At 66.1% G+C, this 17,987-nt stretch overlaps 1 protein-coding gene across 1 annotated transcript; it reads left to right on the forward strand.

Moving 5' to 3' along the window:
* Window positions 1-915: 915 nt before the first annotated feature.
* Window positions 916-17,947, forward strand: CHLRE_02g090000v5 (uncharacterized protein). Its single transcript, XM_043059403.1, has 25 exons — window positions 916-1,280; window positions 1,545-1,644; window positions 1,780-1,875; window positions 2,401-2,475; window positions 2,641-2,748; window positions 3,332-3,396; window positions 3,747-3,886; window positions 4,180-4,296; window positions 4,437-4,576; window positions 4,874-5,023; window positions 5,425-5,593; window positions 5,907-6,081; window positions 6,376-6,562; window positions 6,820-7,029; window positions 7,314-7,433; window positions 7,592-7,657; window positions 7,852-7,928; window positions 8,128-10,566; window positions 10,851-10,983; window positions 11,484-11,633; window positions 11,977-12,150; window positions 12,461-12,630; window positions 12,789-14,388; window positions 14,670-14,705; window positions 14,898-17,947. Exons 1-25 carry the CDS (start codon window positions 1,144-1,146, stop codon window positions 15,291-15,293), a joined length of 7,230 nt encoding a protein of 2,409 aa, XP_042927037.1. The 5' UTR covers window positions 916-1,143; the 3' UTR covers window positions 15,294-17,947.
* Window positions 17,948-17,987: the final 40 nt, after the last annotated feature.

A 17,987-nucleotide genomic window follows, 5' to 3' on the forward strand; every position in this document is an offset into this window, starting at 1 on the left:
TGCCGGGGACCTTGTGCACTCGCCCACCCACCCACTGTCCCCACGCCCAGATGGCCAGATGCCTCGCGCCCGGGCGCCCTGCACCCCCACCTCCCGGCCCGCCCGCATGCCACCCTGCGCGGCCGCCAGCACCACAAGGGCCAGCAGGAAGTAAGGTGAAGCCGTCACCGACGCGGCCGTGGTGGAACGGCGTGCCCTCCCCCCAGCTGGCGAAGGCGGCGGTCATGAGGACTGCGTTCGACTCCAGGGTCAGCAGTGGCTCTGCCGGCTGCAGCGGCTCGCCCCAGCAGCGTTTGCCCATGGCGGCATTGTAGCTGGTGTGTCGTGCGCCGTTGCCGGCGCGTGTCATTCACCGGCAACCACTGCCTGGCCACTTCAGCCCCCGGTGGCAGCCCTAGAGCAAAACATGGCTGGGGCGTGACAGGTGCCGTACCGGAACTCCATGGGCGGCCGGCTCGCGGCGTCAGGGAGCTCAGGACCCACAAGGAAGACATCTCGCAGGGCGTCAGCAGGTACTGCAGGGTGCGAGGGCGCGGGAGCAACACAATGTGTTCTACGTGCGTCACAGGGGCAGGGGCAGCCGGGCAGGGGCAGTGCAACGATCCATCGATGCAGTTAACCGGCCCCCCGCCCTCGAACCCCCAGCCCGAAACTCCGCTCACCTGGTGCATGTAGCCGCCGTTGCCAAACCCGGCAACCAGCCCTGCATTTATCACCTAATAGCCCAGTCCGTGCAGGTCGCGAATCCAGGGCTGGTAGATCATCTCGTTTAGCAGCAAGCGGCCAAGTCTGGGCACGTCAGGGCACGTCCTGGCGGGCGGGTGCCGCAATTATCTGTCGGATGCGCGTACTGTACTGTATCTGGCCTGCAATGCTTTGAAACGCAACTAGAGCTCAGTACTTACAAGTTACTGCGTTACGCGTAACATTAATGCTTGTAGCACCTAGGGTGTCGTTGACACAAGTGCAACCTTAAGAATGGGAACTTTTGCAGACGCTGCCGTGTAGTTGCCGCTTCCTAATTCTGTTATGCGAAGATATGGCATCCGGGACTAGCTTACACTGGTATGGCACGGAAAGGACCTTGGCAACATGGCTTTCAGGAGCTTCAGGGCCCACAAGGCTGGGTTGGGGACTATAAAGATGATGTGGCTGTCAGTACTGGTTGCCATTATGGCCTTCAGCACCTCAGCTGAGCTCCAGGCCGGTCCAGCCGCGAGCATTCTTCGGTTCACACCCGAAGCACTGGCTTGCGTCAAACGCAGTGTTGAACGCGTCAAGTAAGCCGATTTGGTCATCTTAGGCTTTTTACACCGAGCGCATACAGGTTTTGCAGCATGGATGTGCGGCGCTGGGGTTTCGTGCGTGCGCTGCGGTTTCGTGCGCACGCTGGGTTTCCAAGCCGGCCGCCGTGAACTCGCGCACGCCAAGTCGCTAGTGACAATGGGCTTGGGGCGCGTCCTTAGGCCATTTTGTTCTTAGGCAACTAAAGAGTGACCCATGGTCTTGGCACTACCGTGTTGACATCGCCACGCGGCCCCCAGCTGCTCGACGCTGAGTGGCGTGTACGCCGCTGGCGACATCGCTACGGGCGCGGTGTCCAATTGTGCGCTGCCGCTGGTGGAGCCGAATCGGACACGCAAGGTAGGGCTGCGAAGCAGGATGCCGGCCTGCAGGGAAGGCAGTTAGGCAGGGGCACGCTTGAGGGCACAACGGGCACCCCGAGCCTGCCCAACCTCCGCTCCCGTGCCACCGCGTGCGATGCCACCCGCCCCCCAGGCCGTGACGCTGCTACAGCCCAGCAATGCGGTCACCAACGTCACTGTCATCCCGCTGGTGTCAGCCATCAGCAACATGATGGGCTACCCGCTCAAAGTGCGTGTGGCCAGGCGGGGGTGGCTGACAGGGAGCGGGAGTCGCAGCTGCTGGGCAGTGGGGCACACGGACACTGGGCGGCTGCTGCCGGAGTGCCATCCCAGCTGCCGTTGGGTGTCGCTGACTGAGGCTAGGCTCGCGCATACAGCGGGCACGAGGAAACACGAGCACCGGGCCTGTGTGTAGTTTTGTCCATGCCAGAGTTGCTTTTTTTCTCACTCATTTGGGGAGTGGGGGTGTAGCCGTTCATGGAGAACGGACTGGCTAAATCACAAGTATGAAGGGGGCACGCCGTCCACGCCAAGGAACTGAGTGGGCTACGGCGGGCGAAGCAGAGGGTGCCTCGCTCATTGCGAAGGCTTCAAGGACGCGGCGAGGAGTGGTGCTGCCAGGCTGCCTAGCTACATTCGTGGTGCTCCTGCACGCACAAACACATGCACGCACACACACACACACACACACACACACACACACACGTGCTCCTTCCCTTGTGCTCTGAAACACACACGCGCATGCGCGCTGCAGGTGGATGTGGTAGACTCACGGCTGTGGACGCGGGAGCCGCTGCGCGAGTTTGAGGAGGAGGGGCCAAACGGGCTGGTGCGTGCTGCGCCACGCCGCATAAGGGTCCAGGGCCGGTTTGAGGTCTGGGGCAGGGCCGGGGCTCGCGTAGACTGGTGATAGTAAAACCAAGCCCAATCCCACGCCACAACGACCCAACCCAAATCCCAATCCCCACCCCGATCATCTGTCGTCATGCCACAGCGCGACGCCTGGTTCCTGGATCCAGTGCTGACAGCCGACATGGCGGACGAGCCGGTGGGCGGGCTGCTGGACATGAGCGAGCTGGTGCTGCAGGACCAGAACCTCAACGTGAGCGCAGGGGGGGGCAGGGGCAGGCAGCAGGGGCAGGGGAAGGGGAAGGAGTAGGGACAGGCAGCAGGGGCAGGGGCAGGGGCAGCAGTCGCGGGGGAGCAGGGGAAGGAGGGGGAGGGGCAGGGGCAGGGGCACGGGCAGAGGCAGGGGCAGGGGCAAGAGGGGGAGCAGGGGACGGTGGGGAAGGAGGGGGAGCGGAAGAACGGAAGGGGGCTGCGCAAGTGGTGCAGGGGCCCAGCAGCTGGGCAGTAAAGGGGGAGGCGGGTGGGGTGAAAGCGGACCGTGGTTGGGTTGGCGTCTCGAGTGGGGCGGGAGGAGCGGGGTGGGAGGAGCGGGGCCGCTGGTTGGGTTGGCGTCTCGTGATGCGGGGGCCGGGGCCGGGGCCTGTGTGCGAGGGGCGCACGGGTGGGCCCGAGGCGGGGGCAGGTGTGGGGCCAGAAACAGTGGGAGGAGGCGAGGGACGTGTGCAGCGAGCTGCAGTCCTACGAGTCAGATGGGGATTGATGGCGACCGCGGGTTTTGCGCTGTGCATGAGCCGTGCCTGTCCCTACTCCGTGTATCACCTCGGCCCTCCCCGCAGTGGAACGGCTTTGGCACGTTCTTCCGCGCCTTCGCCTCCGTGTACGACGGCAAGGTTGTGGGCCTGCCCGTCAGCGCCGCCGCCTGCTGTTCTACTACAGGTATCATTGATGACTCAGGATCACTCATCCCGGGGCGGGGGGGGGGGGGGCTGGGCGGGGCGGGGCGGGGCGGGGCGGGGCAGGGCGGGGCGGGGCTGGCAGAACGAGGGGAGCGTCGGGAAGGGGATCGTCGGGGTGGCGAGGTTGTTTCTGTGGCCTGACCACTAGCACACGACGCGAGGCGCCCCGACCGTGGCCGTGACGCGAAGACACTTGCATTGGTTCGGTGGCGTGTCGCTGGTTCGCTGCACGCACACCCGTACTGTACTCGTGCTCTTTCTTGACACCGGGCCATTGTCGCCACACACACCGCAGGCGCGACATCTTTGCCCAGCACAACATAAGCGTGCCCGCCACCTGGGAGGAGGTGCTGGAGGTGGCTGAGCGCTGGAACGGTACCGACGTTGACGGCAGCGGCCGGGGCAAGTGGGGCTTCTGCATGCCGCGGCAGCCGGGTGAGCACGGCACGGCACGGCGTGGCGTGGCGCGGCGCGGCGTGGCGTGGCGTGGCGTGGCACGGCGGGGCGTGTCGATTGCTGCATTCGCTGTTGTATGTGTTGTCGCGGTCTTGCGCCAGCTTTGCTCACACGGGCTTGCCGAGTATGCGCGCAGCCGCCCAGCCCACAAACGCAGGCTCCGGCAGCTGCTGCAAGGCCTTACCCTCCCCTTTGCTCACGTTCGCCGCGAACCACCGCCCGCCACCGCCCACCGCCGCCAACCGGCTTGCAACCCCCGTGCCCACACACAGGATGCTACAACGGCTACACGTTCCAAGCCATCCAGGTGCCGCACCTGCAGGCCCAGGGCTCCAGCGAGGGATTCCACTTCGACCACGCCAACATGCGGCCACTCGTGGACAGCAAGGGTGAGGCAGGCGGCCACTAGCAGCATTGGGCGGGCGGGCTTCTCATGCGTTCGCCCGCCTTCGCGCTGCTCCGAACTGGCTTCGCCTTTCCCCCTTTTATATATACAAGCACTGTTCTATTTGCGTTTGCCTGTCCGCAGCGACCCAGTACGCGGCCGGTCTGTACCGGCGCCTGGCCCGCTACACCGCCCCCACGGAGCAGGTGGGCTGCCTGCCGGTGTCGCTGTCCTTCGTCACCGGCGACTGCCTCATGGCTGTGGGCAGCACACTGCACTTCAAGGTGCGTAAGTGTGTGTGTGTGTGTGTGTGTGTGTGTGTGTGTGTGTGTTTGTGTGGGGTGCCCGTATTTGATCGCCACACCTGGTCAGCACGAGCGAGGCGGCCTGGAGCTCCCCGGAGCGGCGCCGCCTTGCGTGTCGTCCCAACTGTCTGCCAGGCCAGCATTCCACATCAGAAGCGCATCAGGAGCGCAGGGGCCCTGTTTGTTCTCGCTAACCGGAGAGGGCCAACCGGCTGCCTTCAACACGCTTTCAGCATCCTCCCAACACCGTTCCAACACCCTCCGCTCGCCGCGCAGTACGCCATGTTCCACAACGGCACGGTGGTGCGCGGCCGCACCGGCACCGCCGTCCTGCCCGGCAGCCAGTCAGTGTTGGATCGGGGCACGGGGCGGATGGCGCCGTGCAGCCAGGACACGTGCCCCCACGGCCGGCAGCACACGCTGGCGGTGAGTGGAGCGGCGGGGAGGCCTTTGGGGGACTGGGGCTGGACGGCGGGCGGGCGGGCGGGCGGGCGGGGAGGTGGCAGTGGGGCTGATGATGTGGTAAAAGGGCTGGCGGGAGGGTTGGGGCCTTTTGAAGCGAAGCATTCAGTGCCAGCATGTGGTCGCCATCCATGGCTACCGCTCAGCAGCCCGCGGTGTACTGCCTGTGTGCGCATACGGCCCCTCCTCCGCGATGCCCCCTCCTGCACGATATTACCCCAAGCCCCTCCATGGTGCCCGCCGCTGCTCCTTCTGGACACGGGCACCGCAGACTTACAATCTATCTCACTCCGTTCTCCACACGACTGGCCTTCCCGCCTCCCTCCCTGTTGCTTCTGCTTGCCCGCGTTCACGCACGCGCGCAGAACGGCTCCCAGCTGTGGATCAACACCTCGCCCTACGCCGGCCGCGGCGCCTTCACCTACGCCATCAACGCCCGCTCCCCGCCCGAGCAGCAGCTGGCAGCCTACCGCATCTGCGCGCGCCGCGCCTACGCCGACTACATGTGGCCGTCCGTGCTCAACCCCACTGCTGGCGAGTGCTGGGCGGGGGAGACTGGGAGGGCGGGGGAGACTGGGAGGGCGGGGAGGGGGCGGCGAGGAGGGCGGGGAGAAGGCGGCAGGGAGGGCGGGGAGAGGGGCGGCGGGGAGGGCGGGCAAGGAGCCGCCTGGGCGCCCAGGGCGTGTGGGCGGGTGGCACGAAGGCCGGACGCTTGTGAAACTCCCACCCGACCGCCCTGTGCTGCTAGCCCCTGCACGCCACCTCTGCCACCTCTCCCCGCCTCCCCACCTTCACCCCCAGCCCTGTTGCCTCGCTCCCCGCCCCGCTGCTCTGCCCCCTCTCACAGAGACGACGCCGGTCCGCAAGGAGATGATGGACCCAGCCAACCTGTACCGCTACACCTCCAGCCGCCCGCCCTACGAGGGAAACGATACGCTGCTATTCCTCAAGGCGGTGCGCGACACAGTGGAGCACGTCAACATAGCGCTTAACCTGAGGATCAGCGGAGCCATCGATTACTAGTGAGCAGGTGGCTAGTGGGCTAGCGGCTGGTTGAGTAGATAGGGGGCTAGTTGTTGATGATGTCGAGGGAGGTGAGGGGGAGAGGAGGCACCAGGGCGGGGAGAGGGAGGCACGAGAGGGGTGGAGGGCGGAGGCGCTGCTGGGTGGGCGGGGCGGGGCGATTGCCGGTTTGTAGGCTGCTTGGCTAAGCAGTGGGAGATGCGACGTCGTGTCAAACACAGACCACGACGTGTGCGCTTGTCCTTGCCATGCCACACGCGCTCACCCATGCTTGCCGCGCCCTCTCCTCGCAGTCTGGCTGTGGACGCGGCCGCTGTGGCGCTGACCGACTCCTCGCAGCCCGTGGATCAAATCCTGGCGGCGGCGCAGGCGGCCGTGGAGCGCGTGTACGCCAACCGCTCGACCGAGTGGCTGCGGCAGCGCTACTACAAGTCCATTGAGCGCCGCCTGCCCGTGCCGCCGCCGCCACCCGCACTAGCGGTGAGCGAGGGGGGCGCGGGCGCGCAGGCCTGCGGCTTGCAGGGGGCTTGCCAGGGGCCTACGTGGGGCCTACATGAGGCCTACATGGGGCCTGCAGGGGGCGTGCAGGGGGCGTGCAGGGCTTGTCTTGCATGTATGGATGGAGGGGTTGAAGCGTTTGCTTGCTGCCGCGCACCCTGACACCGCTGTTCACGCATTCTCTTGAACGATGCATGATGACGCGCCCGCTTCCTCCCCGTCATCGTCGTCTGCTGCAGGAGGGCCCATCGCTGAACCAGCAGGCCAAGGTGGCGATCGGCGTGGGCGCGGGCGTGGGCGGAGCTATCATCCTGTGCGGCGCCGCGGCACTGGTTTGGGTGCTGCTGCTACATTCGGCAGGCGGCGGCGGGCGCGGCGGTTGGCGCGGCGGGCGGGCGTACGTGCCCTACCCCAGCAGCACGTGCACCCTGGTGGTGACCGACGTGCAGGTGTGTGTGTGTGTGTGTGTGCCGTGCTGTGTGTGTGTGTGTGTGCCGTGCTGTGTGTGTGTGTGTGTGTGTGTGTGTGTGTGTGTGTGTGTGTGTGCGTGTGTGTGTGCGTGTGTGCGTTGGGTGGATGGAGAAGGCGTGGAGGAAGCCCCTGCGATGCGATGAGGAGGTGGCAGCGGCAGCTGCACAAACCCATTACCACACGAATCATTCACGCCGTCTAGGTCATCTAACCCGCCCGCCCATCCCGCCCGTCCACCCGCCCGCCCCGCCCCGCTCTGCAGGGCAGCACGGTGTTGTGGGAGGCGCTTCCGGGGGACCAGATGCAGGCGGCGCTACAGACACACGACGCCGCCACGCGGCGCATGCTGGCAAAGCACGGCGGCTACGAGAGCGCGACCGAGGTGCGGCGGCGCGACTGGAGCTGGAGGAGGAAGGAGGGGCGGGCGCAGGGGGGGCACCGGGGGAACAACGCACGCGTATGCTGCGGCTGCTCTTTGGCTGTCGTTCCCACGGCCTGGTGTCGCCGCTGCTGCCGCTGCTGCTGTTGCTGCTGCTGCAGGGTGACTCGTTCATCATCGCCTTCCCGGACGCACTTTCGGCAATAAAATTTGCCTCAGAGCTGCAGGTGCGCGCGCGCATGCTCGTGTGGGTGGGTGGGTGGGTGGGTGTGGGTGGGTGTGGGTGTGGGTGTGGTTGCTGGGAGCTATGGGTCAGCCTGCTGAGCATCGCCGGCCATTCCATACGGCTCGAGCCATATTGGACGCTTCGTACCTCTCCTTCCGGCCACATCCAGACCAGTATACTGCTTACTTTTTACAGACGGAGCTGGCCTCTGCGGAATGGCCGGACGTGCTACTGGCGGAGGAGTCGTGCAGGCCCGTGTACGCGGTACCCAGGTTGGTTATTGGGTGGTACCGGCTAACAGCGCTGCGGCAGGGGGCCAGCTGATATGGACACGTGTACTGCACCCGGCCTAGTCCGCGGGCCGTCACTCGCCAGTCGGTCGCCGCTCCGCGCAAGCGAGGCTGCCCCTCGCCTACGCAGCTCCCCACCTGCTCATCGATCTGGTGCCGCCGCTCCTTCCACGCCGTGCAGGACGGCCAAGGAGGCGAACGAGATGTTGCACGGCCGTTTGGAATCCTCTCGCAGCGGCGCCCTCGCCAACAGTCTCATGATAGGAGGCAGTCGCACGGTACCCGGCAGGCCTGCGCCGGCTTCAGCCCCCGCTTTGTCTTATGGCTTCGGCAGCGGCGGCGCAGCTGCAGGCGGCGGCGGCGCGGGCGGCATTGGCGCGGGCGGCAATGGCGCGGGCGTCGGTGTCGGCGGCGGCGGCGGCGGCATTGATGACGGCCTTGCGTCCCTGTCTCGAGTCTCGCGAGGCTCTAGTTGCATCTTTGCGAGCCAGGTTAGCGAGCTGCCGGCAGCCGGCGGAGGCGGAGGCGGAAGCTACTCGCGGCAGGCAGGCAACGTCAATATCCGCAGCGGCGGCGGCGGCGGCGGCGCGCTCTCGCGCCCGGGCAGCGCTGCTGCACTTCAGCTGAGCAGCACGTACGGAGACCTGACGACGGTGGAGGTGGATGTGGCGGCGGCGGCGGCGGCGGCCGCGGCCGCGGCGGCGGCGGCAGCCGTGTCGATCCGCCGGCCGCGGAGCGCGGCGTCACTGCCGCATGCCGCCAGCTTGTCAGCGCTGTCGGCGGCGGCGGCGGCGCCGCTGCTAGCGCACACGCCGCACGCAGCGACGGCGGCGCCGTCCCCAGTCGCACGCTCCAAGTCGCGGATGCTGCTCGGGCTGGGGCAGCAGGGGTCGGTTGCTCCGTACGGCGCCAGTAGTGCCGTGAGCGGCGCCAGCGGCGGCACGGCGGGGGCAACCGTTGGGACGGGAACCGGGCGGGGCACGGGGCCAGTGTCGGGAGGAACGGCGGCGCCTGTGCCCGTCAGCACGCTTGCCGCCGCCTCAGCAACCGGCGGCTACAGCGGCGGCTTTGCCCGCGGCCGTTTCACAGGTTTCAACAGCGCCGCTTCCCAACGGGCGGTGGCAAGGACTGGGCCGGTCACTTCCCAGGGCAGTCCCAGCAGCGGCGGCGGCGGCTGTGGTGGTGGTGGTGGTGGTGGTGGTGGTGGTGGCGGTGGTGGTGGTGGCGGTGGTGGTGGTGGTGGTGGTGGCGGTGGTGGTGGTGGTGGCGGTGGTGGCGGTGGTGGTGGCGGTGGCTCGCCGCGGCCAACGCCGTCTTCCGCGACCTCGATGCTGGTGGCTGCGGCGCTGGCGGCGGCGTCTCCGACAGCGGTGATGCCTGGCGGAGGCCGTGGCGGAGGCGGCGCAGTTAGCAGCAGTACTGCGAGTCACATCACCACGTGGGGTGATCTGCCAGAACTGCCGTTGCGCAGTGGCGAGCTGGTGCTGGAGGGTGCCCCCGGTGCCAGCTTTGTAAAGGCAGTCGGCTCGGCGGCGGCGGCGCCTGCGGCGGCGGGCGCAGCTCGCCAGCATGCCTACTCCCGGCTAAATCCGCGGTCGGCAGCTGAGCCGTCGGCGGTTGTGTTGCAGTCGCAAGGCAGCGGCGGCATCTCGGCCGCCGTCGCTGCAGCGGTGGCGGGCTCGGTCGGGCGTCCGTCTCCTCTCTCCGCGAGCGCCCGCAACGCCGGTTGTGCGAATGTGCGCGTGCTGCCGCCGCTGCCGCCGCCGCGGCTTTCCAACACGGGTGCTGATGGGAGGAGTGGCAGCTATGTGGCGCTGCTGTTGGCAGCGATGTCGACGGGTGGCCGCGCAGGTGGCGGCGGCGGTGGCGGCGGCGGCGGCGGCGGCGGCGGCGGACCAGGGCCGCTGCCTGCTGGCTGGGGCACTGGCGGCGACAACGCGGCATCAGATCGAATGCTGTTGCCGACACTCACTGGAGTGGATAGCCCGTTCACGGGGCCCTGCGACAGCGGCGAGGGCGGACACAACAGCGGAATGCTGGCGGCGCCGCCGCCAGTGTCAGCGACGGCGCCGGCAGAGTATGCCATGCTTTCCTCGGACGCATACGCAAACGGGGGCCTGACCTCAGGATTCAACATCCCGGCGTCATCCTCCGCTTGCCTGGCTCCCCGGATGCCTTGCAGCAACGTTAGCGTCAGCACGCGCAACGTCGTCGCCGCCGCCGCCGCCGCCGCCGCCGCCGCCGCTGCTGCTGCCGCTGCGGCGCACAGCAACAGCCTCCCCGCCGGGGGCAGCAGCATCCTGGGCCAATGGAACGGCGCACCCTCAGGCGTGTACGGCATCCTGCCAGGCAACGGCGCGGCTGGCGGCGACGCTGCCGCCGGCGACGCTGCGCCGTTGAGTGTGTGTAGCCCGGCTAGCAACACGGGCGGATTTCTGCTTGGGATCTCAGCTGGCGGCGCCGCGGCGCCGGACTGTGGTCGCGCGGCGGCGTTGCCGGCAGGTGCTGCCACTGCCGGTAGTGGCTGCTGCTGGCCATACAGCCGGGAGGTGTGTGTGGCATGGCAACTGTTGGAGGGGGTCAGCGGCCCGCCGCCGACAGGCGCCGTGCTCGTGTTCAGGTGGGCAGCATACGCAGTCGCCGTCGCACGTGCACCTAGTCACCTAACACTTGTCACATAGGCACGTGCATTTCAGGCCCCTTTTACCACACACACAACCGGAGTCGTCCAAGCAAGCATAATCGAGGGTATACACGGACGAACGCATAGGAAACAGTCAAACGTTGTGCCGCGCTCTTGTTCTGCCTTGACGCACTCCACTCAATCAGCCATGTCGTGTATGCATCGCTCCCTGCTCTCCGGCTCTCACATCGATCGCGCCTGCTGCGCTGCGCCGAACGCAGGGGCTTGCGCGTTCGCGCGGGTCTGCACTCCGGCGTGGGCTCAGCCGAGCTGGCACAGAACCGCGCCTCCGCTCGCGTCACCTTCAGCGGCACTTGCATCCGCCTGGCCAAGGCAGTGGCTGACAGCGCCTGTGTGAGCCAGGGTGGGCTGACTGCGTGCGTCAAGGGGGCTGCATGAGCTGCATGAAAGACTACAGGAAGGGCTGCAGGATGGGCTGCAGCAGGATGGGCTGCAGCAAGGATGGGGCGTGCGCGTTCCAGTCGTACCGCAAAGAGGTCGCGTCCGCGAGCGCTTGCTCTCGCGTGTCAGGAGGAAGCCACATAGCACAAGGGACGAAGTGACATAGCACAAGTCGCACAGAGAATAAAATAGTGGGGAAGGGCAAGCCCAAGACCGCCGCCCACAAGGCCAAGATGTCGGCGGCCCGGAAGGGCAAGCCCAAGACCGCCGCCACCAAGGCCAAGATGTCGGCGGCCCAGAAGGGCAAGCCCAAGACCGCCGCCCACAAGGCCAAGATAGCCAAGTCCATGATGGGCAACACCAACAAGATGAAGAAGGCGACCTAGGACGTGCCCGTGCGTGTGCAGCTCGTGCCTTACCCCCGTCCGCTCACGCTGCTGGCGCCGACGCAGGGCGGCGCGGTGGTGCTTTCTGACACGGCGGCGGGGCTGCTGCTTGCGGTGCCGGAGGCGGCGGCGGCGCTGGAGGCGGCGGGGCTGGGGCTGTTGCACCTGGGGCGGGTTGAGCTCCAGGACAGCTTGCGCCAGGTTGAGCTGTTCCAGGTGCGTGTTGGAGAGGTGCGGGTGCGGGTGCGGGTGCCTGTGGTCGTGTGTGGATGTGTACTGTGTGCATGTGGGTCTGTGAGCGCGCGTGCGGGACCGCATGCGGATGCGCGTGCGCGTGCACATGCGGTTGCGGGTGTGTGTGCGGGTGTTGAGGGCAGGCAAAAAACAAGCGCGCCGCTGGGGCTGTACCTGCCTACCGAAACCCAACGCTGCGTTTGCGCTCACTTCAAACCCAAACCGAAGCCAACTATGCCACACACACACACACACACACACACACACCCGTTGTGTTCCACGCGTAATGCTTTCCCTGTGCTCTTTAACACACACGTGCCCGCAGCTCCACAGCGCGGCGCTGGCACCGCGGCTGCTGCTGCAACCAGCGGCGCTGCGTGTGCGGCGGCAGCTGCTGCGGGGCGTGCTGGCGGCGCCTGCGGGCTGCGTGGCGCTGGTGCGGTTGCACATTGCGGGGCTGGGCCTGTTGCGAGCTACTGAGCCCGCACTGGCAGCCGAGGTGAGCTGTTGCCACGTGGGCTTCAGCTGGTATGCGGCCGGAGTGTGTGTGCTTGCTCGACTGGGGTGCATGCCAAATGCCTCGGCGTTCCCGACTCCTGACATGAGTTCCCGTGACAAGACCCGCCGGCGCCCATCTGCCGCCCCATCCTTTTTTGTGCATAACCCCATCTCCTTCCGTCTTGCATGAACCCGTCTCCCTCCACCTTGCATCAACCCCGTCTCACTCAACCCCGTCTCCCTCCGGCTTGCATGAAGCCGTCTCCCTCCGTCTTGCATCACACCGCCTTGCCTGCTCGGCTGCCCCGCAGGTGACGTGTGTGCTGGAGTCGCTGCTGCTGGAGACGCTGCCGGCGCTGGGCGGCTACCTGAGCGAGGCGCGCGACGGCGGCGCTGACGGCCTCGTGGCGGCGTTCCCGGAGCCGCTGAGGGCGGTGGCGTGGGCGCTGTGCGTGCAAGCCGACATGCTGACGTGGGACTGGTGGGTGCGGGTACGGGTGCGGGTGAGGGTGCGGGTGCGGGTGCGGGTGCGGGACGCTGTCTGTGGCACGTGTGAGGGCTGAGGTTGGGCGTAGCGGGGCCTTGCTTGTGGGGAGTACGGTAACAGCCATAATTCTACATGAATGCACACGCGCACAGGTCGCCGGAGCTGCTGTGTCACGAAGCCTTCGAGCCCATTCACGTGGACACCCGCACCAACGGCGTCCTGCACACGCCCGCGGCCGGCACCGCGCCCGGCGGGCCGACGCGACAGCAGCGACAGCAGCAACCCCGGCAACCGCGGCAGCAGCGGCAAGGCTCTTCAGCCCTCGCCTCGCCGCGCGCCACCCAGCCGCCCGCCTCCGTCGCGTCGCCGCTGCGCTTCGGCGCCGCCGGAGGCGCCGCTAGCGGCGCCACTGGCGGCGGCTCCGGCGCCGTGGCCCCCTCCGGCAGCCGCAGGGCGCTCCTGGGCGCGCCTAGCGCTCGCGCCCTGAGGCGGGCGCTGGGCAGCATCAGCAGCCGCAGCAAGCGGCTGACGCTGGAGGGCTATGTCGAGCCATCGGCTCCCAGCCTGCTCCATCCAGCCGGCGGCCCTCTTGCCGGCGCCTCCCCACGTGCAACCGCAGGTGGCGGCGGCGGCCGTGGACTGGGCACCACGGGCGGGTACTTCAGCATGCTATCTTCAGAGTCAGGCGAGGTGGGCGGTGGCGGCTACGCCGCCGGCCTGGCCGGCGGCTTGTTGGCGGCGTTTGGCGGCGGCGGGCTGGGCGCGGGAGGCGGCAGCGCCCGAAGCCGCAGCAGCCGCCCGCACTCGGGTGCGGCCAAGCGCTTGTTCAGGCAGCTGTTCACCGGCGGGCAGGCTGCCAAAGGCGCCAGCACAAGTGGTGGTGGTGGTGGTGTGGATGAGGAAGCGGCAGAGACAGCGGCGATGTTTGCGGCGGCGGCGGCCCTCCCCGACTCAGAGCCAACGTCGCCGCGGCGGCACACCCTAAGCCCAGAGCTGACTGCACTGCCCTCCGTTGCGGAAGGCATCGGGAGGGCGGGCTTGGCGGCTGCGCATGATGCGAGGGACGGCGCCGGCGGCAGCTCGTACACCGCTGGTGCCAGCGGCATCGGCCCTACCGACGGCGTCTTGCCAGCGCAGCAGCTGCGTCCGCCGGCGTCGCCTTCACCGCAGCAGGCCCCGGGGTCCGGTGTTGCATCCGCTTCCGTCGCTCTGGCTTCCAAGCCGCCCTCGGGAGATGTCGGAGAGTTGCTCCTGCCAGCCGTGGCAGCCGCTGAGCTGGAGCTTGCAGCCGCCGCGGCTAGCGCCGCCGCCGCTCCCGGCCTTGCTAGCGGCACCCAGCCTGCTGCGGCGGTGGGCCCTGACCCGCACGTCGACATCCCCACCGCGTCCATGCGTTCCTCCGGCCGGCTCACCACCGCCGCCAGCGGACCCATCAGCGCCGCCACTGGCAGCGCCGCCGCCGCCGCCGCCGGCGATGCCGCCGCGCTGAGCCGCGATCCATTGCCCACAGGCGAGGGGGCAGCGGCAGCGCAGGCGGCAGCTGCAGGGCTCACCAGCGCTACAAGCAAGCAGGCGCAGACGCCAGCAGGCGCCGTCCAGAGGCAGCAGCAGGGCAGCCAGCAGGGGCTGGTGGGGGTGTCGACGCTGTTCCGCGGGCCTCGCACGAAGGCGGCGGTGGACGTCGGGCCGCTTGGCACCGAGCTCTGCCGCGCCACGGGTCGCCTGCTGTACCGCGGCCGTATCGCCAAACAGGTATGTGGCTGTGGGCGTGTGCTGCGTGTGTGTGGCTGTAGGCGTGTGCTGCGTGTGTGTCTCTGCGCTTTGCAAGTGTGTCTGTGTGGGTGTGTGTACGGATATGTGTGCCTGCGTGTGCGCTGTGTGTGCATATGGAGTGTGGGCGTGTGCGTGCGTTTCGACGGCGGTGCAGGGGATGTGGCAATTGCGGATTGCTGTGGTCCTGGCCGTTGATCTTGCGTGCTATTACCCACCTGCCTGCTTGCCTGCCTGCCTCGCTGCGGCTGTTGCTGCTGCAGCTTGCCAAGCTCACGTCGCTCGCGCAGCGCGGCCAGGTCAGTGGGTCGTCTGGGTGGGCACCTTTCATCAGGTGGAGGCGCAGCAGCACGGCTCCTGCAGGCGTCGCGAGCTTGCCGGCCTTGCCGGCCGCAGGGGTAGCCTAGCTAGTTGAGTGACTGACACTCCCTTACCCTTACCTGACACCAAAAACCCTTTAAACTACCTACACCTTCTGGTGTCATTCGTAGGTCCTGTGCACGCCAGCCGTGTTTGCAGCTGTGGACGGGCGCTCTGCCGCCTCCTGCGGTATCAGCATGGCTCCCGTGCAGCTGTCAGCAGCAGCTGCCGCAGCCGCGGCAGCGGCCGGCGGCGTCACGGGAGCGGCCGTGCGCCGCGGCGGCGGCGCGAAGGCCGCTCGCGGCGGCGGCGCAGCTGGCGGCGCTTCCGCCACCATTGCGGAGGAGCTGGCGGTCGACGGCGGGGCGTTTGGTGCTTCAGCCGCAGCCGCTACTGCCGCGGCTGCTGGCTCCAGCCGCCGGGAGACCTTGTACGTGTGCACGCTGGACCCCGCAGTGACAGAGGCCGCGGCGGCGGCGGTGCAGCAGCAGCAGCAGCAGCAGCAGCAGCAGAAGCAGCAGCAGTAGCAGGCTCTGTACTAAGACCAGACAGGGGCCTGCGTCTAGATAACGGTTTCCTACATTCCGTGCCCATGCACGCTCGGATGTGTCTTTCAATATCAACTCGGTGCGCTTTGCTATGATTATTGCTGTTGCGTGGCTCACTTTACGGCAAGTTGTGTTATCACGGATTGCTCGCGACACGGCTATGGCTTCATGCGGCAGAAAGTCCGTAGGGGTGATAGGCACGGGTCCAGGCATGGTCGCGGTTGCGAGTTGGCAGTCACGTTGCAGGTGCGGCTGTGTTTGCCGGCTTCGCACCAGCACCGGGGGCCTGCACTGCATCACGTCCTGCTGCAACTCTTCACGCAATGCCAGGTTTCGTGCGTCGCTAGGCATGAATGTCGCTTCCAAGCAGCACAAAAGGGAGGCCTCCTGGGTGTGCCCTCTGTACGCCGCCACCGAGGGCTGGAGCTTTGCCCCAGCATAACATGGGGTGGCCTCCGTTGTTTTCTGAGTGGCGTACGGTGATGTGTATTAGGACGGAAACGAATCGCCCGTTGTGCATATGTGTGTGTGTGTGTGCGTGTCGCTTTGCATGTGTTTGTGTTCACAACAACGCAAGAAAGGGTGTGCTGCTAGAAGTACTGCTGTTGACAATTGCTTCCCTAATATGTGAATGTGGGCAAGGCGTTGGGCGAGGGGGCAAACCCGCGAGCCCAGCATGCTGGTGTGTCAAGCTTACCGGATTGTATGTTGTATGTGCGTGGTTGGCTATATAATAACAAAGAGTTGTTTCTGTTCCCATTCGCGTGCAGATGACTCGAAAGTGTGTGACGCAGCCGAATGCGTGGCTCGGGCACTGTACATGGTAAGATTCGGTTTTGCGGATTCTGTCTGTTTGTCGTCGTGCAGGGTGGCAGCACCTGCTGTGTAGGTGTGGTGTGCAACATCGCTGCCGGAGCTGGGAAGTCAGCGCACGGGTAGGGTAGGACGGTGGCTGGGCACTGCATTTTGAGAGTGTCATTGCTAGGAGACACAGCAGGCTTGGTCTGTGAAAACGCAGAGCTTTGTATGCGGGCGCCCTTCCTGAGTGGAGTGCGTTGGGAGCGCACCTGCGGTGCTTTTGCAGGTCAGGAGGTTTCAGAAGAAACACGCATCAGAGGGAACAAAGGTGCGCTGCAAGGATATGTAGTACACAACGGTGTCCTGGGCACCTCGCTGGGACCCCAGATTGAAACCCTTTTGTCTCTGTTATTTGTCGGATGCATGGTCAACGCGTTCTGCGCACCAAATGTACGCCGAATTAAGTTGACAAGGCAAGCTGGCTTCCGTAGATATTTGCGTGCATGCATGCGAGCCCTCGATAAGATTCTTGGAGGATGGGCTCAAGGTGGTAGGTGCCGCATGCTTTTCGTGAGGCAGGTGCGTTGGTTGGGGCAGCTCCGGCTGAGGCGACTTGCTGTGCATTTGCTGCGGGGCGCTGGGTGGGGCAGCGCATTGTACTACATTGTAGACATGGCTGGTGGCATGGACGAAGATGGCTGGGAATGCGACAGTACAAGACGGAACAGTCCGAGTTAACAGCTGCTGCAGCTACTAGCAACGCACGTCAATAATAGTGATGCCCCATGGTGTGGTCAGACCGTCAGACATGCGGACTGCATCACCCTGCTGTCACCCATCTCCCTGGTACGGTACCTCCTCACTTTCAAGCCGCACCACTGCCAATCGCCCATGACTATTACCAGTCTAGCTACCACCATCCTCGGCAGCGCTGGCCGCTTCGGTCGCCCAGGCCAAAGCGCTCATCACGGCGCAGCAGCGGGCCGCCGCCGCAGCCGCCGCCGCCAAAGCCACCGCCGCAATACTGTCTGCCGCTCTGAACGCCGCCGGCAAGGTGGCATTGGTCCTTGACGGAGCCATGGCCTCCGCTGCGGTACAGGTGGGCGCGGCACACGTTCCTCTGGTTCTTTCATCAGCAGTTACACAGGTCAGCTGGAAGCAGCTGCGCAGTGCAGCCAAGGCCGCGGGGTGCCCGCACGAGGAGGAAGATGATTAGATGGCAGCAGCGTGCGTGCCTGTGGTGGCCATGGTGGTGGGTGGCACGGTTGCGTTGATTGCCATTAGGGTGCTTCGTGTGGTGATGATGAAGCTCAAGAAGAGCAACGCGGTGGCGGCGGGTGGCTCGGTGGAGCACGATGGAGGTCAAGTAAGATGGGAATTCCTCGGCTCCGGACGAATTGAATTCATGGGATGTTATGTCCTCGCCCCTGGTCCCACTGGCATTGAGTGCAAACCCCTAGCATGAACTCTTAATTTGAGCAGCTTCATGTGCAAGGGCCGTCGCAAGGTAAACTCCAAACTGGGAAGACCGCGACAACAATTAGGGTTCGTGTGCGCTCCCGTCTGACAATATCGCCATTGACTTTCCGCTGCTCGGAGTTTGGAAATGGAATGCAGAGCGCTTGATATATCGCAACTGACACAGTGGTGCAAATTTCGGGGTTTGTGGCTTGACCTTCGACTGTGATGGATTGTGCGCTGGCAAAGTTGACTGAGCTCTCCAAGGCCTGGACAGTGTGATGGATTAAATGACATTCAGTGTATCATCTGGTGACTTGATTTCGTGGGGAGGCATGAAAGGCAGTACTACGCAATGGGGCCTCTAAGGACAATCATTTTCCGCCAAGCCAGCGTATAACAAGCGCTTGGCATGTA

Source organism: Chlamydomonas reinhardtii, chromosome 2 (assembly GCF_000002595.2).
Source record: "Chlamydomonas reinhardtii strain CC-503 cw92 mt+ chromosome 2, whole genome shotgun sequence".
Classification (NCBI taxonomy): Eukaryota; Viridiplantae; Chlorophyta; class Chlorophyceae; order Chlamydomonadales; family Chlamydomonadaceae; genus Chlamydomonas; species Chlamydomonas reinhardtii.